At 38.2% G+C, this 20,363-nt stretch overlaps 1 protein-coding gene across 5 annotated transcripts in view; it reads left to right on the top strand.

The window, feature by feature from the left end:
• TRPM3 (transient receptor potential cation channel subfamily M member 3) overlaps positions 1-20,363 on the top strand; it is a 403,209-nt gene that overhangs the window by 329,973 nt on the left and 52,873 nt on the right. For all 5 annotated transcript variants that reach the window (XM_048931275.1, XM_048931276.1, XM_048931274.1 and 2 more), the window contains exons 9-12: positions 3,302-3,374; positions 11,514-11,614; positions 13,363-13,497; positions 15,184-15,234. In XM_048931275.1, the coding sequence (XP_048787232.1) occupies positions 3,302-3,374; positions 11,514-11,614; positions 13,363-13,497; positions 15,184-15,234 (360 nt within the window). The remainder of the gene's footprint in view (positions 1-3,301; positions 3,375-11,513; positions 11,615-13,362; positions 13,498-15,183; positions 15,235-20,363) is intronic.

The following is a 20,363-nucleotide window of genomic DNA, read 5'->3' as shown; positions in this document are numbered from 1 at the left end:
TACTTACTGAATTCCTAAGTAAAAGACATGCTTTCTCGATGGCACAGTGAAGAGAGGGTTTAGTATAAGACACTGGGATTACATCCAGCAGTGAACAGAGCACTTTTCTTTTTCTCTCAGTATATTTCAAAGCTTCTTTATATTACTGCTTATCTCTGTTTAAAAGTGGCACAAAAAAAAAAACAGAGGGGCAGCATTTGTGGCTGTATTTCTAAAAGAAGTTGTGAGAAAAGACAGAGAGCAGGCACAACCCTCCTCATTAATGAATGTCATGACATCAGCCAGGTGTAAAGCTTCAATTGGAGATGCATTCCAGGTCTATCAGAGATCCTGAGGGTTCCTCCAGTGTGTTCTGGGGCTGAAAATATAGCTTAGATATTCTCCCTCTCCCATTGCATTGTTCTTGGATCATGAATTGATACTGAAGAAAAAACGGTTCAGCAACATGGCTTTGCCAAGTAAGGTACAAGTGGTGGTGATGATCCAAATGGTATATCAGCCAGCATGCTGCAATTTATATGCCTGATTTATTCTGAAGACAGTGACAACTCAGATACTTTCCAACATTTACTTCCAAAGATACAAATGAACAAGACTGTAACTGAAGAACACTGCAGGTCAGGATTAAAATTTTATATTCAGAGATGCATGAGAAAGTTCAGTACTTGTCAAACTACAGTGCAGTTTCTATTTTAAATTCCCCACTTTGGGAATGTAGTAACACATGGGTGAAGTTTTAGGACAACAGTGGAAAGAAGAAACAAGCAATCTTTCTCCAAACTGTGGGAAAACATAACAGGGCAAAGACAAGCCTGTAAATTCTAGATTGAGTTGAGGCTTGAGACAACAATTTGACAGATAACTAGCTGTGAGAAGTTTCTGCAAAAATAAAGGTGCATGAATAAGAGTAGCAAAATGCTTCAGGTTGTCATAAATCTTCTTCATGGTCTGTGACAGGAGAGAAAGCAGTTGTGGAGAGGGAGAGTTAGCCTGAACCACTGTGAGAGGCTGAGCATACCTGTTTCTGTCCTGAAAGATTTCATGCTTTCAGAACAGGCTGAAGTCGGGAACATCATCTGACTCATTGAGCTGCTAACCTTTGAGCATTTTGAAAGGAATAACCATGAGAATTTGCCTTGGTTAAGATTGGTTAAGATTTGTTAAGATTTGTTTGAGTCTTCAGAATGAGTCTCAAAATGATCAAAACTCTAGTTTGAGTCCAAACACTTTTTCTATGCCCATCTCTAATTTAATTATCTTCTTTTTCTTTATTTTACCCTTTGGGTTTTTGCTAGATCTCTTACACATACTAATAAAGTAACAGTTACTATCTAAAGGTACCCTTCTTATTCAAATTTAAATAAATTTTATGGCTCTACCTTACTTTTGATACCACAGCAATTTGTTGTGCTGGAGCAGGTTGACTTTTTCTGAAAGGGAGGAAGGGGTGAAGTGCATAGAGAAGAAAGGGAAGTTGGAAATTTAGTTCTATATATGGTCCAGTGCACACAAAATTCCCTCAGGTTTAGTGTGATGATAAGATGTTCAGTGTTTGCAGTTTGTATGCAGCCTTTCAATTAAGCTGGGAGTTCTCTGAGCACACGTTTAGTTTGAGATTTATTTTGTTCTCCCACTGTATGTTCTGAACTGCCTTATTTCAGTATTTTCAGCCCTGATATGCAGATTCCTTTATACGGACTTAAAGAACAAGCAGGGCATCTTGCCATGTGTTGATGCCATGGAGGACAGAGCTGCAAACATGTTTCCAACACCAGCTTGCCAGGCAGCCACACATCCTTTCAGTGCTATGGAGATGCCTCTCGTTGCAAAAATAGTATAGGAAATTGCAAAGTATGATGAGGAATTTAATACTCAATCTGTTATATGGATACACTGTGTTCGCATATTTTCATCAGCTGCCAGACCTACCATTGGGAGGGAAGATGTTCCTCCTTCTTGCTTACACAGAAGAGAGGCTGGTCTCATCAGCTCATGTTGTTACTGTGTACTGAGATGATACTTAGAAAAAAATGTGTGTTTCTTCCCACACTAACTGCGGAGAAGCAGCCTGACTGCACTGCAGGGAAAGCTTTCTTGCCAGTCACTGCGAAGGTGAAAAAAAGTTATGAAAAAGTTTGCCTTATCTGTCTCCAGCACGTTGTACTACAGGCACTGATGCCAAAATCTCTGACATCCCTCCGAACACCTTAGGGCTCCCAGGGCCACATGAAGGTAACATAGGTGCAACAGGAGGGCTGCGCTGAATTGCTTGGAATATAATCTGTAGGAATATTGCAGCTGATAAACTGAAGCATAGGCTTGACCACTTTCAGTGTTTTCTCTCCCCATTGCTCTCTACCATTCTTTGTGCACTGATAGTTGCCAACAGATGCTGCTGTAATTCAGTAGTGCTGAATGAGTAGAAATCTAGGAATTTAGGGACTACGGATGCTCCTGAATGTATATGTATATGTATAAAACATGTTTACAAGATTCCTAATTAAGTGTATCATTTAATTAAAATTTTATGGAGGCAGTCAACAATGACAAAAGGAGAAAACATTACCAGTTATGTAACATAGGTTGTCTTAGAAAAGACAAGACAGTAACAAAAGACTACAGTCTTGATTGTCTTTATAGAAGCCCAGGAGCATAGGAACAAAAAGAGCAGGGAGATTTGCACTTCTATATGTTTCAGAGTAGTCTTAACAAAGAGTTAAATTGTCTTGAAAGAACAATCCCACAAAATTAATTCTTCATGAATTGTGTATCTTACCTAACAGCCTCAAAGCTTATACATAATATCTATCACTGACTGCATATGCCTAAAGATATTAGAAGCACAGATCATATACCTAACTTCCTGCTATACAGAATCATGATGTTGATTGCTGATTTTTTTGCTGAAAACATCTTGTTCAGTGCCATATATTGTAAATAAAATCCATAACCTATAACACACCTAATCCATCCTAGTAGTGGGGATTTAATCTAATGTTAATCTAATACAAGATTTTTTTTTTTCATCTTTGATTTCACCCTGTAAGTATTACAGAGAATTTTTTCTTCCACATGATTCTTAATAGAACTTTTATCTTCAGTGAACTTTATCTCACAAAAAAAAAAAAAAAAAAAAAAAAAGTTATATGTTAATCCTATATAACAACCTTCTCATGAAATAATTGAGTAAGATAATGATTTTGTAGCCATGGGGAAATTTTGAGGTCTGTAGATCTCATTTAATTTCTGCTTTAAAATGTTACTGTGGTTTCAATTATGCTATTGTCTTTTAATGTTTCAGATCACAGTATTTCGCATGGGATCAGAAGGACACCAGGATATTGATTTAGCTATCCTTACAGCATTACTGAAAGGTAATGGAGTTTCACTTCACAGTGAGTCTGTAACAATCCAAATGGATTAACTCTGTGTCTCTACTGTGCTGGAACCTGCATTTATTGGCAGTATGTACCATACCAAGATGGTAAATTTCTACCATGAAATTGAAGTATACCTTTTTCTCTAACTGCTTTCTACAAATCTAGATCTTTCATTAATGTTTAAATAGCTACTCTTATTTCTTCCTCAGTCTTTATTCACCACCTGCAATTGCTGATGTGTCATAAGAAATGTGTTTTCTGTCAGAAGTTACTTCAGAAGATTAGCGCTCACAAGCTAGATCTAGGAACTTCTCAGGTTTACATTGCCTGATGGCTAATGGAAAATACAGGTGGAAGTTATCTGCTAAGACAAAACTACCATTATTGCAAAATGTTATCTCTAGTCATCCTAGAAAGGTATGGAAATGCTGGGATTCCCTCAGCCTACATAGATAGAGCTGAGAACTCAGCTTTTGGAGTGTTAGTAGTTTTGCCCTTAATGTTCTCGGATGGCTTTCTAAGCCATTACGTGTTACATTTATGCTCTTAAAATATTGTCTTACAAAGAATTTTCTGTTGCTAAAATATTTCCTAATCACAGTTTGTCATAGACCCTGTTCAGGCAACCTTATGTCATTGAGCTTGGCTCTCTTCATCATATGATATTATCACATGGTGCAAATACAGAAAAAGGTAAGATTTTTAAAGCTCTGGAGTATATACTCCAGATAATCCTTATCTGATGAAGGATTATTCGCCTAAACTAGAGCAGGGAGGACATGCCCTTCCATTTCTATGGTATTTCTGCAGATGGTATCTGCACATGTTACAAGTATCAGTCACCATAGTAATCTTGTTGTGTCTCGTTTTCTGTTACACAGCACAAGCGATACTGATTTTAAAAGCAGAGACCAAGACGTACCAAACAATTTTAAAGAGCATTCTTAGATTCATTAGGGAGTACTCTTCAAAACGTACCTGGGGAAAGCTGTGCTTCCTGAGGCTCTTCAGCAGCTTTCATCATGCTGCTGACATCCCCATGCTGGAGTAAAAGGGTACATGCTGCCATGTGGCAGGTTTGAGTTTCAGTCATAACAAAAAAATAGTAGAATTGCTGAGTTTTAAAGTGGTAATGGGAACTAATCTTGCTCATTCCAGAGCTCTGTTTTCTGCTCAGTTTCTTCCAGTGAAAGCTGTAAAAAGTTGTATGAAAAGAAGGAGAGAAGGCCTGAATAATTTTCACCTAACGAGGGCAAAGATTATTTTACCTTTCACACAATTTTTAATCGCATTTCTAAAATTGTACTTCAAACATTTAACTCAAAATTCTAAATGGGAGGAGTAAACAAGAACCATCCACCTTAAAAATATAATTGCAAATTGATAGATACAACCACAGAAATAAACTTGAATGATTTTAATGCAGCAGCTTATATTTCTTTATGCTTCAATAGTATAATTTTCTCCTCTTCATTCATTTTGATCAAGATATCAGTGTTTGGCCTGCAAGTAACATAACTATTTTGCTGCTACCCTGTAGTAACGTGTTTTAGCCATCTGTGTAGTTAAATCTCAAGGCACTTTTGATGTCTTGACACAGAAGCTAAAACAAGGTGAAGGAAGGAAAAACAAACTAATTCGAATCAAGGAACAAGAATTGTATCCATCACCAAATTTGTCTTTTCCACCACTGGAAATGTTTTAATTGTAGATTTCATCTTTATCTTAAATATAATTTAAATATACTTTGCTATCCTCAATGTAAAGCATATTCCCTTGCCATTTGTTCTTAAGGCAATCAGTAAAACTGCTGCTTTTGACTCCTATTACATACAGATACAGATTGTATTAAAGATGTCATTCCACTTTTTCTAGGTATATTCTCAACATTTGAATCCCAGCATAAATCCCTGGAAATATTTTACCACCTTGAAAGCAGTCGTCCAGGAATCTGAAAGAAAAACATCACAGGACTTGAGTGCTCTCTGTTTGAAAAATTATTTTGGCAATATTTGAATGAGCAGCTGCATTAAGTTTGCATTCTGGGCCTGTGACTGGTTTTCTCTTACCTGTAGCATCCATGTTGCTAGTGACTGATCCCTTCTCCTCCTCATTAAAACCAACAAACAAACAAACAAACAAACATTGTTCTGTCTTCATAATAGCAATGCAAGACATCTTAGGGAACTTATGTTATCTCAGAAGGAGCCTGGACATGTATAAGAGATGCTGACTCCTTCTTTGATATTTGCCTGAATTGATTTTGTAATCTGCTGATGGCAGTAGCATCTTGCTTAAGTTAGTGTAACTAGAATTCCTGCCTCCTCTTCCCTGCTCCTCAACACCTTCTGGTATTGGAGTTACTCAAAGAAGATTGTATATCTCAGATTCCACTTTATATTTTGTTAATGTGAGATTTCTGATCACAGGGAATAAAAGTCCATAAAACTTTTTAATCAGTGTGCGCAGAGGTGAAATCCCTTGTGTTTAGACAATTCATATATCCTTGTCCATACCATGTCTTTGTACAAAGGTTCTGGGCCAACCTGAAAGAAATCCTGCTTTTCTCTGAGTACATCCTTTCTGATATAAAATCAAGCTGATAGAGAGGCGGAGTTTTCATCCGATCAAGGCATCCAAGTTGGCAGTTTTGAGCCACTTGCATATTGATCTATTGGTAAGCAGATTCAAAGAGTGGACCTGAATTATTTTGAAATTTGTGCGTGTTTAAATTCAGGAATTAATATCTTTCACCCTTCCAGAACCATCTGGAAAGGGTGCATGAAACTGGTGTGTGATTATTTGTTCTTTCCTCACAGTCTGATGAGGATTTTGCAATTCTTGCCAGCTGTTATGTCCATGACACACATCAGTTTAATACTGATCCCGCCCTGAGAAATTTGTTCAGGGAATAGGAGGAGGACAAAGACTGGGAAGCACATAATATAATTTCCTGCTTACTGTGTAAAATATACAATGAGCAAATATTCTCTTTAAATCTGACTCAGGCACACTGCCAAGGCAGGAATTCTCTTGGCCCAGATTTTCCACAAGCCCCAGACTCTGAACTAAATATGTGAGATTATTTCCTTGTTTGTTTTTGTGAGTCACTTGTTTAATCTTGTCAGCAGATCTCTCTTTCTTGGAAGTGAACTCCAGTAAGCCAGAGAATGGCAGGCAAACCGATTATCAATTTATATTCCATAGATGTCACAACAGCATATGGTTTGTGAATTCCTCCTCCTTTTTTTTTTTTTTTTCATTTAGAAAGACATGCAAATGTGGGAAGTAAATTTCTGATTGCATGATTTTGTAGCAAGTGTATTTATTGATGCAACTTAACTGCTTGTGCTATCTTGAGCAGTTGGAACTCAAACAGCAGTGTATTTTGGCCTGCTAATTGAGCAGAAAGTGTATGAGAGGGAATTTAAAGGCAGCATATGTAGGAGTGCTGAAATATCTGTGCTGTGAAAGGGCATCAAAGATCCCGACCCATGAGACTGTTGCAATGACTGAAGCATACCTCTCATATTTCAGCTTGTGCTCCAGAACCCTTCTCATTGCGATCGTTAATATCAGAAAAGAGGTGTTTTGTGGTATATATATGTAACTTTCTGAGATAAGCCTTTTAGACTAATGCAGAGCTGATGTCTTCGGATGCCTTAAGCCTGTGAATAAGTCATGATTCATGGTCACTGAGCAGCCATTATAGGGTCTTGGAAGATTGTATGATAGTCTGTTAACCGTGAAATCTCTGACACGGAAGGATTAATGTTACCTCAGTCCAGTATGTTTCAGAGTCAGGCCAAATGTCTGGTTACTGCCCCCACAGTTATTCTTGCTATCAGCTTTGTTACTGCCAATTGATTTGCTAAATTTCAGGAAGGTGCTGTCACAAAAGCAGCCCTTTCTTCAAAGATGTTGGTGTCTGTGTGACAGAAGACAATTTAAGACCTGCCAAGATGCAGAGCAGAAAGCTAATTTGGGTTGCTATACCCCCTAGTCTACTTCTTTTCTTTAAATGATGGTTCAAAGAGGGTACTGATGTGCTTAAAAGCTTTGTAGAAGTGAATCTCCAACAGCCATATCTGCCAATATAGGTAAGTTTTATGCCTCTTCAACTTTTTAGATTCCTGACAACTAAGCATCTTAGACCATAGCTAGAGAATTCATCAGTGCTTTTACATTGGTCACAGCAAATCTTGGCTGGTGTGTATTGTTCTGTATTGCTTCAGTAATCTGGGGTCTTGCAAAGGCATAATGCTCACGTTCTGGCCTGTATCCTAGCTCATCTAGGATGCACATTCAAGTCTATAGTCCCAAGTTTACCATCAACATGTATGACATTTTGGTCCGAGATCTTGGACAGATTATCTAATGTGAATGGAGTTTTCACTAGAATAATCTGTCTTAGATGACTGCCTAAGAGCATGAAGTTAACACCTGCAGGAACAGCTTTCACAGATCATTTTTTTTCATTTAATATTTCAGCATCCTTGCATTTTCCAGCATGCAACTGTATTCAGCAAAATATACATCGAAATAAAATAGTACCAAATCAATCCACTGTATCTCAAATTGAATTTTATTTCTGGGAATACATGAAGGGAAGAAAGACTCTTCTGCAGTTATTATTCCTATTGTCTAAAGCACTCTTTTGAGGAAGATAACTTTTGCTCCACCAGACATCAGAATTGAATAAATATTACATAGATGTTAGTCGTAGATTGACTAAAATATTGTTTAATGCAATAAATATGCTATCGTAATTAAAATAAGAGAACAGAACTAGACAAAGTCTGTTTTCTTTTAAAAAGAAAACACTCTTAAAGTCTTATGAGATAAGAATAAACAAATGTGGGGATAGGAAATGCTTATTTCTGTAATAAGACCCTAAGAAGTGACTCCAGTATGACCCTCTGTGTGCAGTTTATAAGACCAGTATAGAATCATAGAATTATAGAATCACAAGATCGGAAAGGATCTACAAGATCATCATACAAGTCCAACTGTCCTCCCATCACCAATGCTACCACAAGCACTAAACCATACCTCGCAGCTCCTCATCCAGACGCCTCTTGAACACTGCCAGGGACGGTGACTCCACCACCTTCCTGGGCAGCCATTCCAGTGCCTGACCACTCTCTGAGACAGAAAGCTTTTTCCTATATCTAATCTAAATTTCCCCTGACATATGTTATTTACTTTATTTTTTATTTCCTAAATGTTTTTTAGCTTTTATTTGAGTGCATTCCAGTGGTAATTATGACCAAGATGAATCTTCACAAAATCACTTTTGGAGTTCTTACTGACTGAAATCCACGCTTTGGATCACCAAATGCAATCATGAAGATGATTGAAATGAGGCAGTATTTCAAGAAAGCACCACTCATGTTCATGCAAAAGAGTATTTCTTTTATTAGTGGAATTATTTTTACTTCTAAATGCTGGGTGGAATTTCACCTGAAATACATTCTTTCATTTAGATGAAGTCATTGGTGCATTCTGAAATAAAATCAATTGAAACAATCATCCATGGCCCATGAGGTGTTCTGAATAAACTTTTAACATCATTTATTTGATTCTCTTTCTGTGGAACACTAGTGCCACCCACACTGACCTGAAAACCATATAGGGAAAATGGAAAAACAGAGACAGGTATAAGAGTCTTTTGTCAACGAAACCTCACAGTCAGAAGGGCAGAACCCTGACCCATACTCTTCAGCTTCCACTCTGATAGACTGGTTTGGACCTGAAGTACAAAATCTCCTTGAGAAACCATGTATTTTTCAACTTTTAGATCTTTCCAGTACTTTGCTGGACAGTGAAGTGAACTGCCATGGTAACTAGAAGAGTTTCACCTCTGAGATCGCACATACACCTTCTTGCTTTCTGCTCTCTGAATAGTTGGACTCTGATAAGTATTTAAGGCAATTCTGGTGAATGGCTGCCCCATTTCACATGCTAGTTCCCCCTTCATGTGCATCAGAGGGCCCTGTGCTCATCCTGTAATTGGGTCTTTCCTAAAGCATGAAACAGTCCAGGGGTTCCTCAGCACAGACTGGGGATGGCTCCCTGCTGGGGATCAGAAGGTTCACCTGTAGTCTTTGTGATTTGGTTTTAGCTTTGGCTGAAGTGGGGACATTATAAGGAGCTGCCTTTATCCTTCCCTATCCATCTGACCCACTCTCAATCCAAAATGGTTTCTAAGCCTGAAGGATTCCTGGCTACACAGACTGTAAGCTGTAGTCAGTTTAGCAAAGTCTGAAGGTGGAACTCCCCCATCATATGTGAAGAATGGTTCCTGTTGGTGGAATCACCATGACTGCACTTGGGTTTTGGGGTTCACCCATGTGCTTCTTCCACTGCTTTCCAGAGACTTTGCTTGAGACCCTGCCGAGGTGCTCCTTTCTTGTGCACGCATGCAGACAGGCAGGAGGAGATCAAAGGGTGTTTTGAGAGGTAGTGTTGTTTGCTTTGGAAAAAGGGAGAATATTATTTTCTCTCTATTCTAATTTTTTACTATTATATCCAATTGGGGTATTTTTACCCTTTTTTTTTTTTTTTAATATATAAAACTGTAGGGTCATCTTTGCCTTTCCCACAGCAAATATTATCTGTTTTTTAATGCTGTATGTTACTTGCATAAGAAACTTAGGAAAGTTTGGATGTCATTGACATCACCTGTAAGAATTTTTGACTGTACTATAATATAAAGCAACAAGAAGCTGAGTCTTAGCCAAAGGATGTTCATGTCCCTTCTTGATCAGAGAACAGTGTTTTACTGTCTTCACTGCCTTCATTTTTATTTATCTTTCTGCTCTTGCATCACTTGCCTTCTTATCAGAGCTCATTTGTGTAATAAAATGCAAATGATCTATGTACCAAATAGTTCTTTCAAGTATTGCAAAGTATTTAGCAAAGTGAACTGACTGAAAAGTTGTGAGCAAGGAAATTAAAGTGTAGGCTAAGATTCCGTGGGGTCTGCTGAACTGATCTTACATTGAGGATTTCAGCAGTTGGCTCATAATGCTATATATTTTCTATGCCTCTATTTCAGTCCTCTTTCTGCTGGAACAGTGCGTGATTTTGAATAGTACTGAAATGTGGACAGAACTGCTTTGAAGTAATGAAAAGCTCCTGTTTGTCCTCTCTCAATAAGGACCATTTGTCAGCATAAAATGTAATGGAATCAAGAGAAAGGTGGAGTTACTACACCTGTAAGAAATGAGCCTGTCACCTAATCTCTCTGAGCCTAGGTAGTTAAAGTGGAAGGGCTCCTTATTTATTCAGTTGATCAGTTCACTCAGGCCAGCTCTCACGGTGACACTGAAGTACAAATACTGCTTTATTGTTACAAATCAGTGAATAACATTGAAATCCTTAGTGAAACAGTAAAAAAACACAGCATGACAGGGAAGTCCCACAGTGTCCATTAAAATAAAGGGGAAAACATGCACTCCCACAAACAAATGACTCCAAGCCCATCTGCATAGATTCCTAATTATTGGTGATGTGTTATACCTTGACAGCAGCTCTATTGAGTGGGGTTTCTTTTACAAGAATATCATGTGGGTGAAGGGAAATTTGTCCCATCAGGATTCCAAGGTCCAAACTGAGGAGGAATTCCTATGTTTATACAGGCAGGGATGCATAAAAGAGGTGCATAAATTGCATGTTTATTTAAACTGGTTTGGTCTGCATGATTTCAACTTTCCAGTAACTGCTTGATGTGAGTGTGTGCCTGTGTACATCTGTGGGTGTAGGTGTGTATGTGTATTGCTATACTAGGTCAGTATCCCTCCAGGCTTCTTCTCTGGCTTCCCAACCGAGATGAGAAAAACCAGTTCGCTACACCACAAACGTAAATTCTCAAGGGGATGGTGGGAACTTATTAGCATCTATGAGACAGTCTGAGAAACATAGATTTAGATGTGAGAATAGGGATTTAATTCCAGGGATAATGGGAAGTTTGGCTTTATTTTAATATGAGATCAGTTGCAGAAGTGACTTGGACTTCTGTGAGAATTCTGATTTAAAGGAATTACCAAGGTGGCATTTGGCTGTGTCTAAAATGTGTCTTGTTTCTTTTGTCTCCTCCTTTCCTCCCCACACTTCCTTCTGTATACACAGGAGCTAACGCATCTGCTCCCGACCAGCTGAGCCTGGCTTTAGCCTGGAACAGAGTAGACATCGCTCGCAGTCAGATCTTTATTTACGGGCAGCAGTGGCCGGTATAGTATATACATGCAGCGTCTTCTACAGGAAACTCCTTAAACCTTACATAACATTAAGTCCATTCTTATGGCATTGGTGGTTTTAAGACAGTTTGAATTATGTTGAATCATGTTCCCAATCAAACACAAAGTTCCCAAACACAGCAACGGACAGACAAAGTTGCAGACATTTTAATGCGTTCACTCAAGGCAATGGTGACACCTAATGATACCTCAACACTGACACCTTTAGAAAAACAGGAAACAACACATTGATACTACTAAGAAATCATTCTGCAAGCTGAGAAAAACAAGTATCCATTAACAATCATGTTAAATTATCAGGCTGTAAACTAAAATCTCTGCTCTTCATCCTATAGTCTTTTCACTTAAAAATGCTGAAGTTGATGATGAGCAGACATCAAAAAGGTGCTGCAGAGGTGTGGTAAGTCATCACATGGAATGTGAGCACGGGAGGTGGCATTACCACAGGAGAGCTGTGGCTTCTGAGCCAGTGTTAATACTGTGCCTAGTGCTGCTCTGCCTGATCTGCCTGCTTCTCAACTGTCCTATCCTGTGCTCCAGCTACCAGCTATGGGGAGAGGTCCACGGCCGACACTGTCCACCAGGCCTCCATGGATAGAACTCTAGAAATGCCATAGAAAGAGGGGATGTTTAACTTTGTGGGGGGAAGTGGAGGAGCATTCTCCGGTGTCATAACTTCCAACTTGTGATGCAGTTTTTACAGTGGTAAAAGTCACCCAGCAAAGCCAGGTTGACCCTGTCTTCACCCTTAAAACCCACATCTTCATTCAGAAGTTTTTGTTAGATCAGTTTTCATTACTGTGACAGTTGTTTTGTCACTGTCATGAAAATTCATATCCTATTTTTACACAAGCATTTGCATTTCCTCACAAGAAAATTATAATAAGGAAATATCTTCTGTTTAAATGTCCGTATTATATAGTTTCTAATGGTTGCTGCCCCTGAAGTCTAGTTTTAAAGACATTTACCTTTTCAGTTATGGAGTAAATAAGACTTTTTCCCTTACTTTCGATACTCAGCATAAGCATGCAACACAACATAGCAGAGATTTAAATGGTATTAAGCTGTTCCTTATCCTTATTGCTACATCATAGCAAAAAATTGTATAAATACTGCAAGTTGCAGTCATTTTGCAAGCCAGAAGTTGGAAGCATAAAGTATGCTCTCATCCCTCCATCTCTCCCTAAACTGAAAGAGATGTAAAAGGAGAGGTTATGCATAACAAGACCTCTTGCATTTAGACCTTCAAATGAAATGTTATTTGTGAAATTATTTCAATTTCCTGGATGTCAAAGTTTACCTGAGTTTCAACATCACAAGCTGAGGAAAAAGCTAGTAAAAACAGAATTACAGTGAGTATTTTTGTACATGACAGATACAGTCAATGTAAAAATAATTTTTTTCAGGAAAGCAAAATATTAGGATGATAATAAGATAGTGAGTAGCGTGGAAGTGTCATCATTAGTCTCATATGTTTCAGTTCCTTTGTCCAAACGTATTTCCTGAAGCACGTTCATCTTAATGCTCTGACACTCATTTCCAAAATGCTGCCCTGAATCTGAGAAACCAATATAGGCTAAAATTGTGATTATCTTATTCTCAGCACAGTAAATAAATCCTCAGAATTCTGTAAGGTTTGCCTGCTTGTGCCAGGGTGTCAGGAAAGCAGGGTATGGTGTGTGGTGCCCAGGAACACCCTGAATTAATCACTTGCTTTGCAGGTGGGCTCCCTTGAGCAAGCAATGCTGGATGCACTGGTGTTGGACAGAGTGGATTTTGTGAAATTACTCATAGAAAATGGAGTAAGCATGCATCGTTTTCTCACCATCTCCCGGCTAGAGGAATTGTACAATACGGTAGGGCCAACATAAGGCAATTTTCTCTATATATATTCATTTTTCTACTTCCCACTCGTATAACAAGGCATCCAGCATCTGATGCAGAATACTTTTTTTCGTGTGAGAAGTTCACATTGCCTCTTAGCTTTGTCTCTCACATAATGAAACGCAGTGTCACTTGCCCACATAATCTGTTGTATGTACTTCATTAACTTGAATTAAGCTTCACACAGTATTGACTGATTTCTGGTCATTGTAATTCCAATAGAGTGAACCTCAGGTTTAGGCAGGTTGCATTGTCTGGAAGACAGTAACTAGTAAGCTGGGACCTGTATGATGGACATGACTCCTGAAGATATAAGCCCCTTTGGTTTCAGAAATCTTGCAAACATTTATCAAATTCAGACACTAGAAAACAATTAGAAGTAAACTTCCTGTGATAACATTCTGAATTTATAGGTGAAACATGATAATTTCAGGAGGGCCAAGTGCCTTTACAGTACAGGATTTCCATGTGTTTTTGTAGAATATTCCAAAAAATATAGTTTTGACTTCTAAAAATTTGTTTCCAAGTTTTATCTCTGCCTTTAAGATAAATACAGAAGTATATATTTATAAGTATTAGAACTTCTGATATTTCAACTCCAGAGCAAATTCTGACATTCAGATCTTAATTGCCTTCTGAAAGAAACCAGAGTTTGAATTGGCACAGTGGTATGAAAAAAATTCTTCAGGTGTTGCCTAATTTTTGGGATTCTGAGTTCTGCCTGTGAGAAGGAGGTTGTGGTACAGTGCATAGGCCTTTACAAAACATTTTGTTTTGCCAGTACTTTTCGAAGCCCTGTCACTGTAAGCTGCCACAATGGGTTTTACCCAGAAATGTTTTATATTGATGGTGACCAGAAATCAGTCTTTCAAAAATATCAAATATGAGAAGAATTCATTAAATCTGTGCAAAATATGGAGGAATAAATAACTGTGTCAACCTACAGCGAGATCGTCCCATCCAATCTTTGATTATCTTAAAATTTGTCAGATAACATCTATGTATTAAGAATAGAAAGCCTTTGAGCATTCTTGTTAGAGATGACCCCTGTAGTGCTTGCAACAAAATGAGTTTCTACACGGAATAAATCTGAAGAAAGCTTGAAGTTCAACATCTTAAATAAGATCTTTTAGAATAAATTTATATGGTGACTCATAGATGATGTGTCAAAGCCAAGAATGCCTCCAATTAGAGTCCCTGAAAATATCAGGAATACTCAAAAACACAACTGAAATGAGTTTTTTTCTCCATACAACATACAATTAAAATTGTGGGAGTAATTCTTACTCAAGGCCAAGAGCTAACTGGAAGTGGAGATGCTGAGCAGAGGAAGCCTGAATCATGACCTGCTGTTCTTCCTTCCAGTCCTTCATAGAAGTTCTACACATCGTGCTAGTGCCTAAGTCTTCTATACAGGACTGTAGTTCTGAGGCAATATGACAGTTCTTGTGGTTTTCTCACAAAGAAGTCAAGTGAAATACTGCTCTTGTGACTAATTTTTCAAATTCAATTAAAAATTGATGGCAGCATATTTAAAGTGTTCTCAGTTGTCTGATTTTTAAACTACTGAACCGAGGCAGCCTTTTCAGTATTTGGTTTTACATGGTCTTTGGACAGTGCAAAACTATTGTATTCTTCTGTGTGTTTGTGTTTTGCAGAGACATGGACCATCCAACACTTTATATCATCTAGTCAGGGATGTCAAAAAGGTAAGAGTCCAGTAGACGGTAGGTTGGAGAGAATGTCGTGATCGCTTTTTGTAGCTAGATACAGTCTCTGTATTGCATGAGCTTTCAGTCAGAACCTTCTCCTTCCCCTGCCATTACAGAATGTCGTTTGTATGTACTGAATATTAACTTTTTGCATACAATGCACAATTAGCAAGTTATTGGGCTTGCTTTTGCTGTGATTTTAGATGCTTGGATTATAGTGCTTCTGCTAGCAGAGTAGTAAGCTCTTATATTTCCTGTGGATTTATGCTGTTATCTGTATTCTTCCATACCTGCAACTATCATCAGTGCTAATTTCCATGCTGTTAATTAACTTCTGAGTCTGTGAAATAGCTATTACCCCTGTGTTGGATCCTAGTTTGTTGAAATGGTTCTTTGTTCTGTGTTGTGTGCTATGATGTAGCCATCTTCCTGAGAAGAAACATAGTGAAAGAGATAGCACAAGTCTCCTCTGCCCCCTTATCAAGTTAATTTTGAACATCTTAATAATATGAAGAGCCATTAGAACTGTAGGACAGAAACTTAGGAAGGTAGAGTGACAGGGAGACTCCAAATACCTCTAGATATTTGTTCCATGGGATTAAATGCGTTACAGCAGCAGCAACAAATTAAAATCTTCATCCTTTCAATATATGGATCAAGTAAGGAGATTGACCCTGCAACTGACCTCATCAGCCTGAATATTCTCCCTTAGCACGTGCAGATTGCAGTCTTACTCATTGCATAACTTGGACCTCAAGCCTGGCATGCTTGAAAAGGCAGATTTCTGCATGTGAGAATAGTTCAAGAGAAGACAGAAAAGGGAATGGAGAATTTTTGCAAGAGTACAGACTTTGGTGATTTCTTCTATCACTTACAGCTGACCAGAATTGAAAGAAAATAGGGTAGGGGAATGGCAATGCTTACAAAATAGTATTTCTATTAAATAATGCTACAGAATAATTAGTAGGGACATTCAAGGAAGTTCTGATGTTTTTCTTTGTTTGGTGTGTTACATGGCAGTGCTGCTGTTCACTTACATGTAGTATTTTCAGTGGCATCAGAAGATATGAAATGTCTACAGAGGAAATCAGAACTGCACATTCCCTTAGTGGGAGCAGAGAAAAGCTAGAGTGCATTTAAACTGACTGCTTCTTTTAAAGCCAAGTTAACAGACTTTTTTTGTTATTAAGCATACCGTTCTTTATGTGCCCTGATGAGTTTAAAACAAATGCCTCTTTCCTTTAAAAGAGACTTTTAGAAATCCTTTCCATCTCCAGCATCACCTTTCCAAGTATCTTCTCAAAGATGTAGCAATTTCTATATTGAGTAACTTAATAATATTAATCTTTATTCAAGTCCATAATGAAAGAAACAATTTTTAAGGAGTTCTTGGGGAAAAAAAGAGGCCTGAAAATAGTCCAAGATCATTACTTTTGGGTGTGCAATGATAGACACTGGCAGTAAATGTACTTACATTGTACATTAATGACAGTATTTGTCCACAGTAATTGCTAAATATTAGATGATTGTGATATCTCTTTAAATGCACCTTTTTTTTTTCAACTCTATCCACACTCAAAGCCTTCAGTAACTCCCACTGTATGAAGACAACAAGCACTCATATTAGAATATAGTTAGGGGCTTTGAAAACAGTCATGCTGAGGCAGCCCTCCAGCACCTTGATTAGAGAACTGCACCTCTGTGGCCGCATTTCTCATTTGTTCTGTGAAGAAGAAACGCAATTCACTAGGAGAAGTGTGTCAGCTCACCAGAGCCTTACACCTGAGCAGTCAGATCCCTCACCAGGCAACCAAGATGTAAATCTGTCAACAGATATGACACCAGGTTAAATAAAAACACCTTCTTGCAAATAACTTCTTAATAAGCATTGCTATTTGACAGTTAAGTCACCCACTGTGCATGAAAACCACACCATGCCTCTGATGCTGATTTTTTCCTATTACATGTAAATACTGAAGCCAAATAACTAATCTGTCAGGTTTAATTACAGTATCACAGAATGGAAATACAAGACATGTAGTGTGCCACCTTGAGACAACACTTAGAGGTCATGCATACCAAATGCCCATTATTCTTGCATCCCAATTTTAAAATATACAGTATGCACAGAAATGTATGCTAGAGAAGTTATTTGCCTCTAAGTCATTGCACATTTTCAAATAGAAAATGGAAGTAATATTCAAAGTACTACCTTTGTATTACATGGTTATAAAAATTAATGGAAGGATTTTTGCTTTGAATGACATCCCCGTCTGCTGAGTACTGCAATGAAGTTGCACCAAGTGGCACAACAGAAGTAATTCCCACGCCCTGTTTGTGACCACGTACATACACACACACGCACACTTCATTTTCTTTGGATTTCTACATCCAAATTGCTGTGAAGACTGCTAGCCTTGGAATTAAATTGCAGAGGCCTGGAGAAAGACTTTTAAAGAATTTACTGTAATCAGAGGGAGTAAATTTTGAATGTGTCGATAAAGCAAATCACTTTTTTATGTCTCTGCTTTGGAGAGGACTGAGTACATCTCACTTTTTGATCCTCTCAGTTCCATGGCTGCAAATCTGCCCGCATCATTTGTATCCTGACTTTTGTGACATCATCTGCGAGGGGCACAGAATTTAGCATACGGATTGGCTTTGTTCTTCCACTGTGCAAACCGATATACCAAGAGAAAGGAGAAAGTAGTGGCAGTGCCTGAAATCCGTTTTGTAAGTGGAGGTTGCCCTCTACAGGTTGCTTAAAAAAAAAAAAAAAAAAAAAAAAACCTTTCTTGACTGAATTAGGTAAAGAATAGCAGAAATTAACAGATGGATTCCCTTTTGTAATACAAAAATGGCACATAATAAACATATCTTGTTCTCACTGTGGGTTGACACATTTTTTTCTAAGTTCTTTCTTTTGAACTGCCTCAGAATGTGTGCAGTTTCAGAGAGCTGGCAGGTGTCACACAGAATTTTGAAAGTTCCTCAGAATGCAAAATTGGAGATTTTATCCACCCAAACTGAAAATGCATGTGAACTGAATTAAGATTATAATTGATCTATTATATCTTAAATTTGAAGTTTTACCAGGGAAATAATAATGTATAATCACTAAAAAGCTTGTCTCAGCATTAAAAGGTTAATTTATTATTAACTGTGACACCAATCACACCCCTAAACCAACCTTCTCCTCTGTACTTCCTGACCACTCTGGCTGTTCTAGAATTAGCCTATCCAAATCTTTGCTGTTCTTGGAAGTGTTCTGACCCACTTGCACCACTGAGTTTTGTGTTCAGGCAGCCCAACACTATTGGGGTCACTCATAGAGTTTGCTAGTGTATCAAACATTTTGGTACATGCATAACCCCTTCCATGTATTTTTGCTGTGATTTTAGGAGATTTTTATGGTAAGGTGTTTCATGTGTTTATAGTAAGTAGGTTTAGGCACATATTCCTTTAAAGTTATTTGAAAAAACTGTGTTTTCATGCCCTTATGAAATCTTAGAAGTCATAACAACTGTATTAAGGAAGTCACACATTACAGCTGAACAATTACAGCTCTCTCCTGATTACTTCCACTTCTGCCAGTGCCTTGTTCTGATGAAATGCCTTAAACATTCTGGAAACTGGAGAATATTTTAGAAAAAAAAAAAAAAGAAAAAAAAAAAACAGGGTTTAATTTTTAGATTTATCTTGAATTTTCATAGAACTGGTTAGAATGCAATGACTGTGTTCAAACAAGCTAACCTCAGATGCTAACCATAGTCCTCTTTGCCCCATCACACTGGCCAAGTTTAGGAAGGGGAAGTGCTGCCAAGGGACAGCACTGAAATGGAGTTGGCAGCTCACCTTTTGCCACTAGATTTGCTTGATCTTCCATCCCTTTGAATTCTAGCCCACTACCAGTGCCAGTGCAACACAGCATTGCTTCCCCTTTGCATCCTCAGCCTTTCAGTATGCTGCCAGAGCCTTGCAGGGACTGAAATAAGCTTTTCTCTTCCTGGCTGAAGTAGATGAGGAAGGAGAATCTTTGCATCCATTCCATCTCTTCTGCAGAGCCAGGTGCCATCTGCTTTCCATTAGTGCCTCTCTGCTCCCAATCTAATAAGCAAATTTGCAGAGAAGCCAGGCAGGCACGCAGATATTTCCAACAAGACAAGGCTGTCATAAAATTGTTCCATGTGAATTATTAACTTTCTTCTGATGATCACATAAAAACAGCTACAGGCTTACTGTGATCTGTGCTGTATATCATTACAGAAAATGTGATTATTTTGTTAAAATGGGCTGAATTTCTTTAGCCAAAAATTACAATTTTGTAGTCCTTCTGCAATGTTGACTGTACAACTTAGTTAATTTCTTCCTAGAGTTATTTTCTCATCTTTCCAAAGCTGTCACTCGTGATTCACAGAGGCATAACTTACTTCTCTTTCCACCTTTAATTTGTAGCCACTTTTCTTGCACAATGACAAATAGGACAGAGCTGTAAATCTGCAGAGTCCTTAATGAGATCTGCAGATCTTGGTGACCCATTCACACTTTTCTAAGTTGTGGCTTCTTTGCTGATGGTGGACTGCTTGCTGAACTACGAACTGTTGTCCAAATAATTCAGCGCTGACTTAGAGAAGAAGGGAAATTTTACCTGAAGGCAGTCCCTTCCCATTAGCTCTCTCCTGAAACTGGATCAGAGTTTTCCTTGAAGAGTTTCCACAGGGAAACAGAAGAACAGGCAGGGTTTTATTCTGCCACCAGAGAGCTCAGGAGCACTTCCCCTGCCAGGTATCTTGTCAAACCTACTGTTACTGGAGAACATAAATGTCCAGTTGATTCAGAAGCAGATTTGGGCCAAGATGCAGGAAGAGGCAATCTGTTATTGAGGTATTTTTCAGAGCTTAGCAAGCCATGTATATATGACAACTTATAACTTTAGTGTTGCTGTTTCTAGGCTTGACAGTAAAAAAAGGGATGGTTATGTGCAAGGCAATTCACAGAGTGAGGGCAATAGGGCATAGATATATTTACAGTTTTTTTTCCCCTTCAAAAATAAAGGTGCATGCCAAAGTCACTGGATATTCATATTCTACTTGATAGAAAGGAACAGAAACTGGAGAGTGAGCAGA

This window comes from Lagopus muta, chromosome Z, assembly GCF_023343835.1.
Source record: "Lagopus muta isolate bLagMut1 chromosome Z, bLagMut1 primary, whole genome shotgun sequence".
Taxonomy (NCBI): domain Eukaryota; kingdom Metazoa; phylum Chordata; class Aves; order Galliformes; family Phasianidae; genus Lagopus; species Lagopus muta.
Note: the sequence above shows the minus strand (reverse complement) of the source record. Positions and strands in the feature narration are given on the sequence as shown.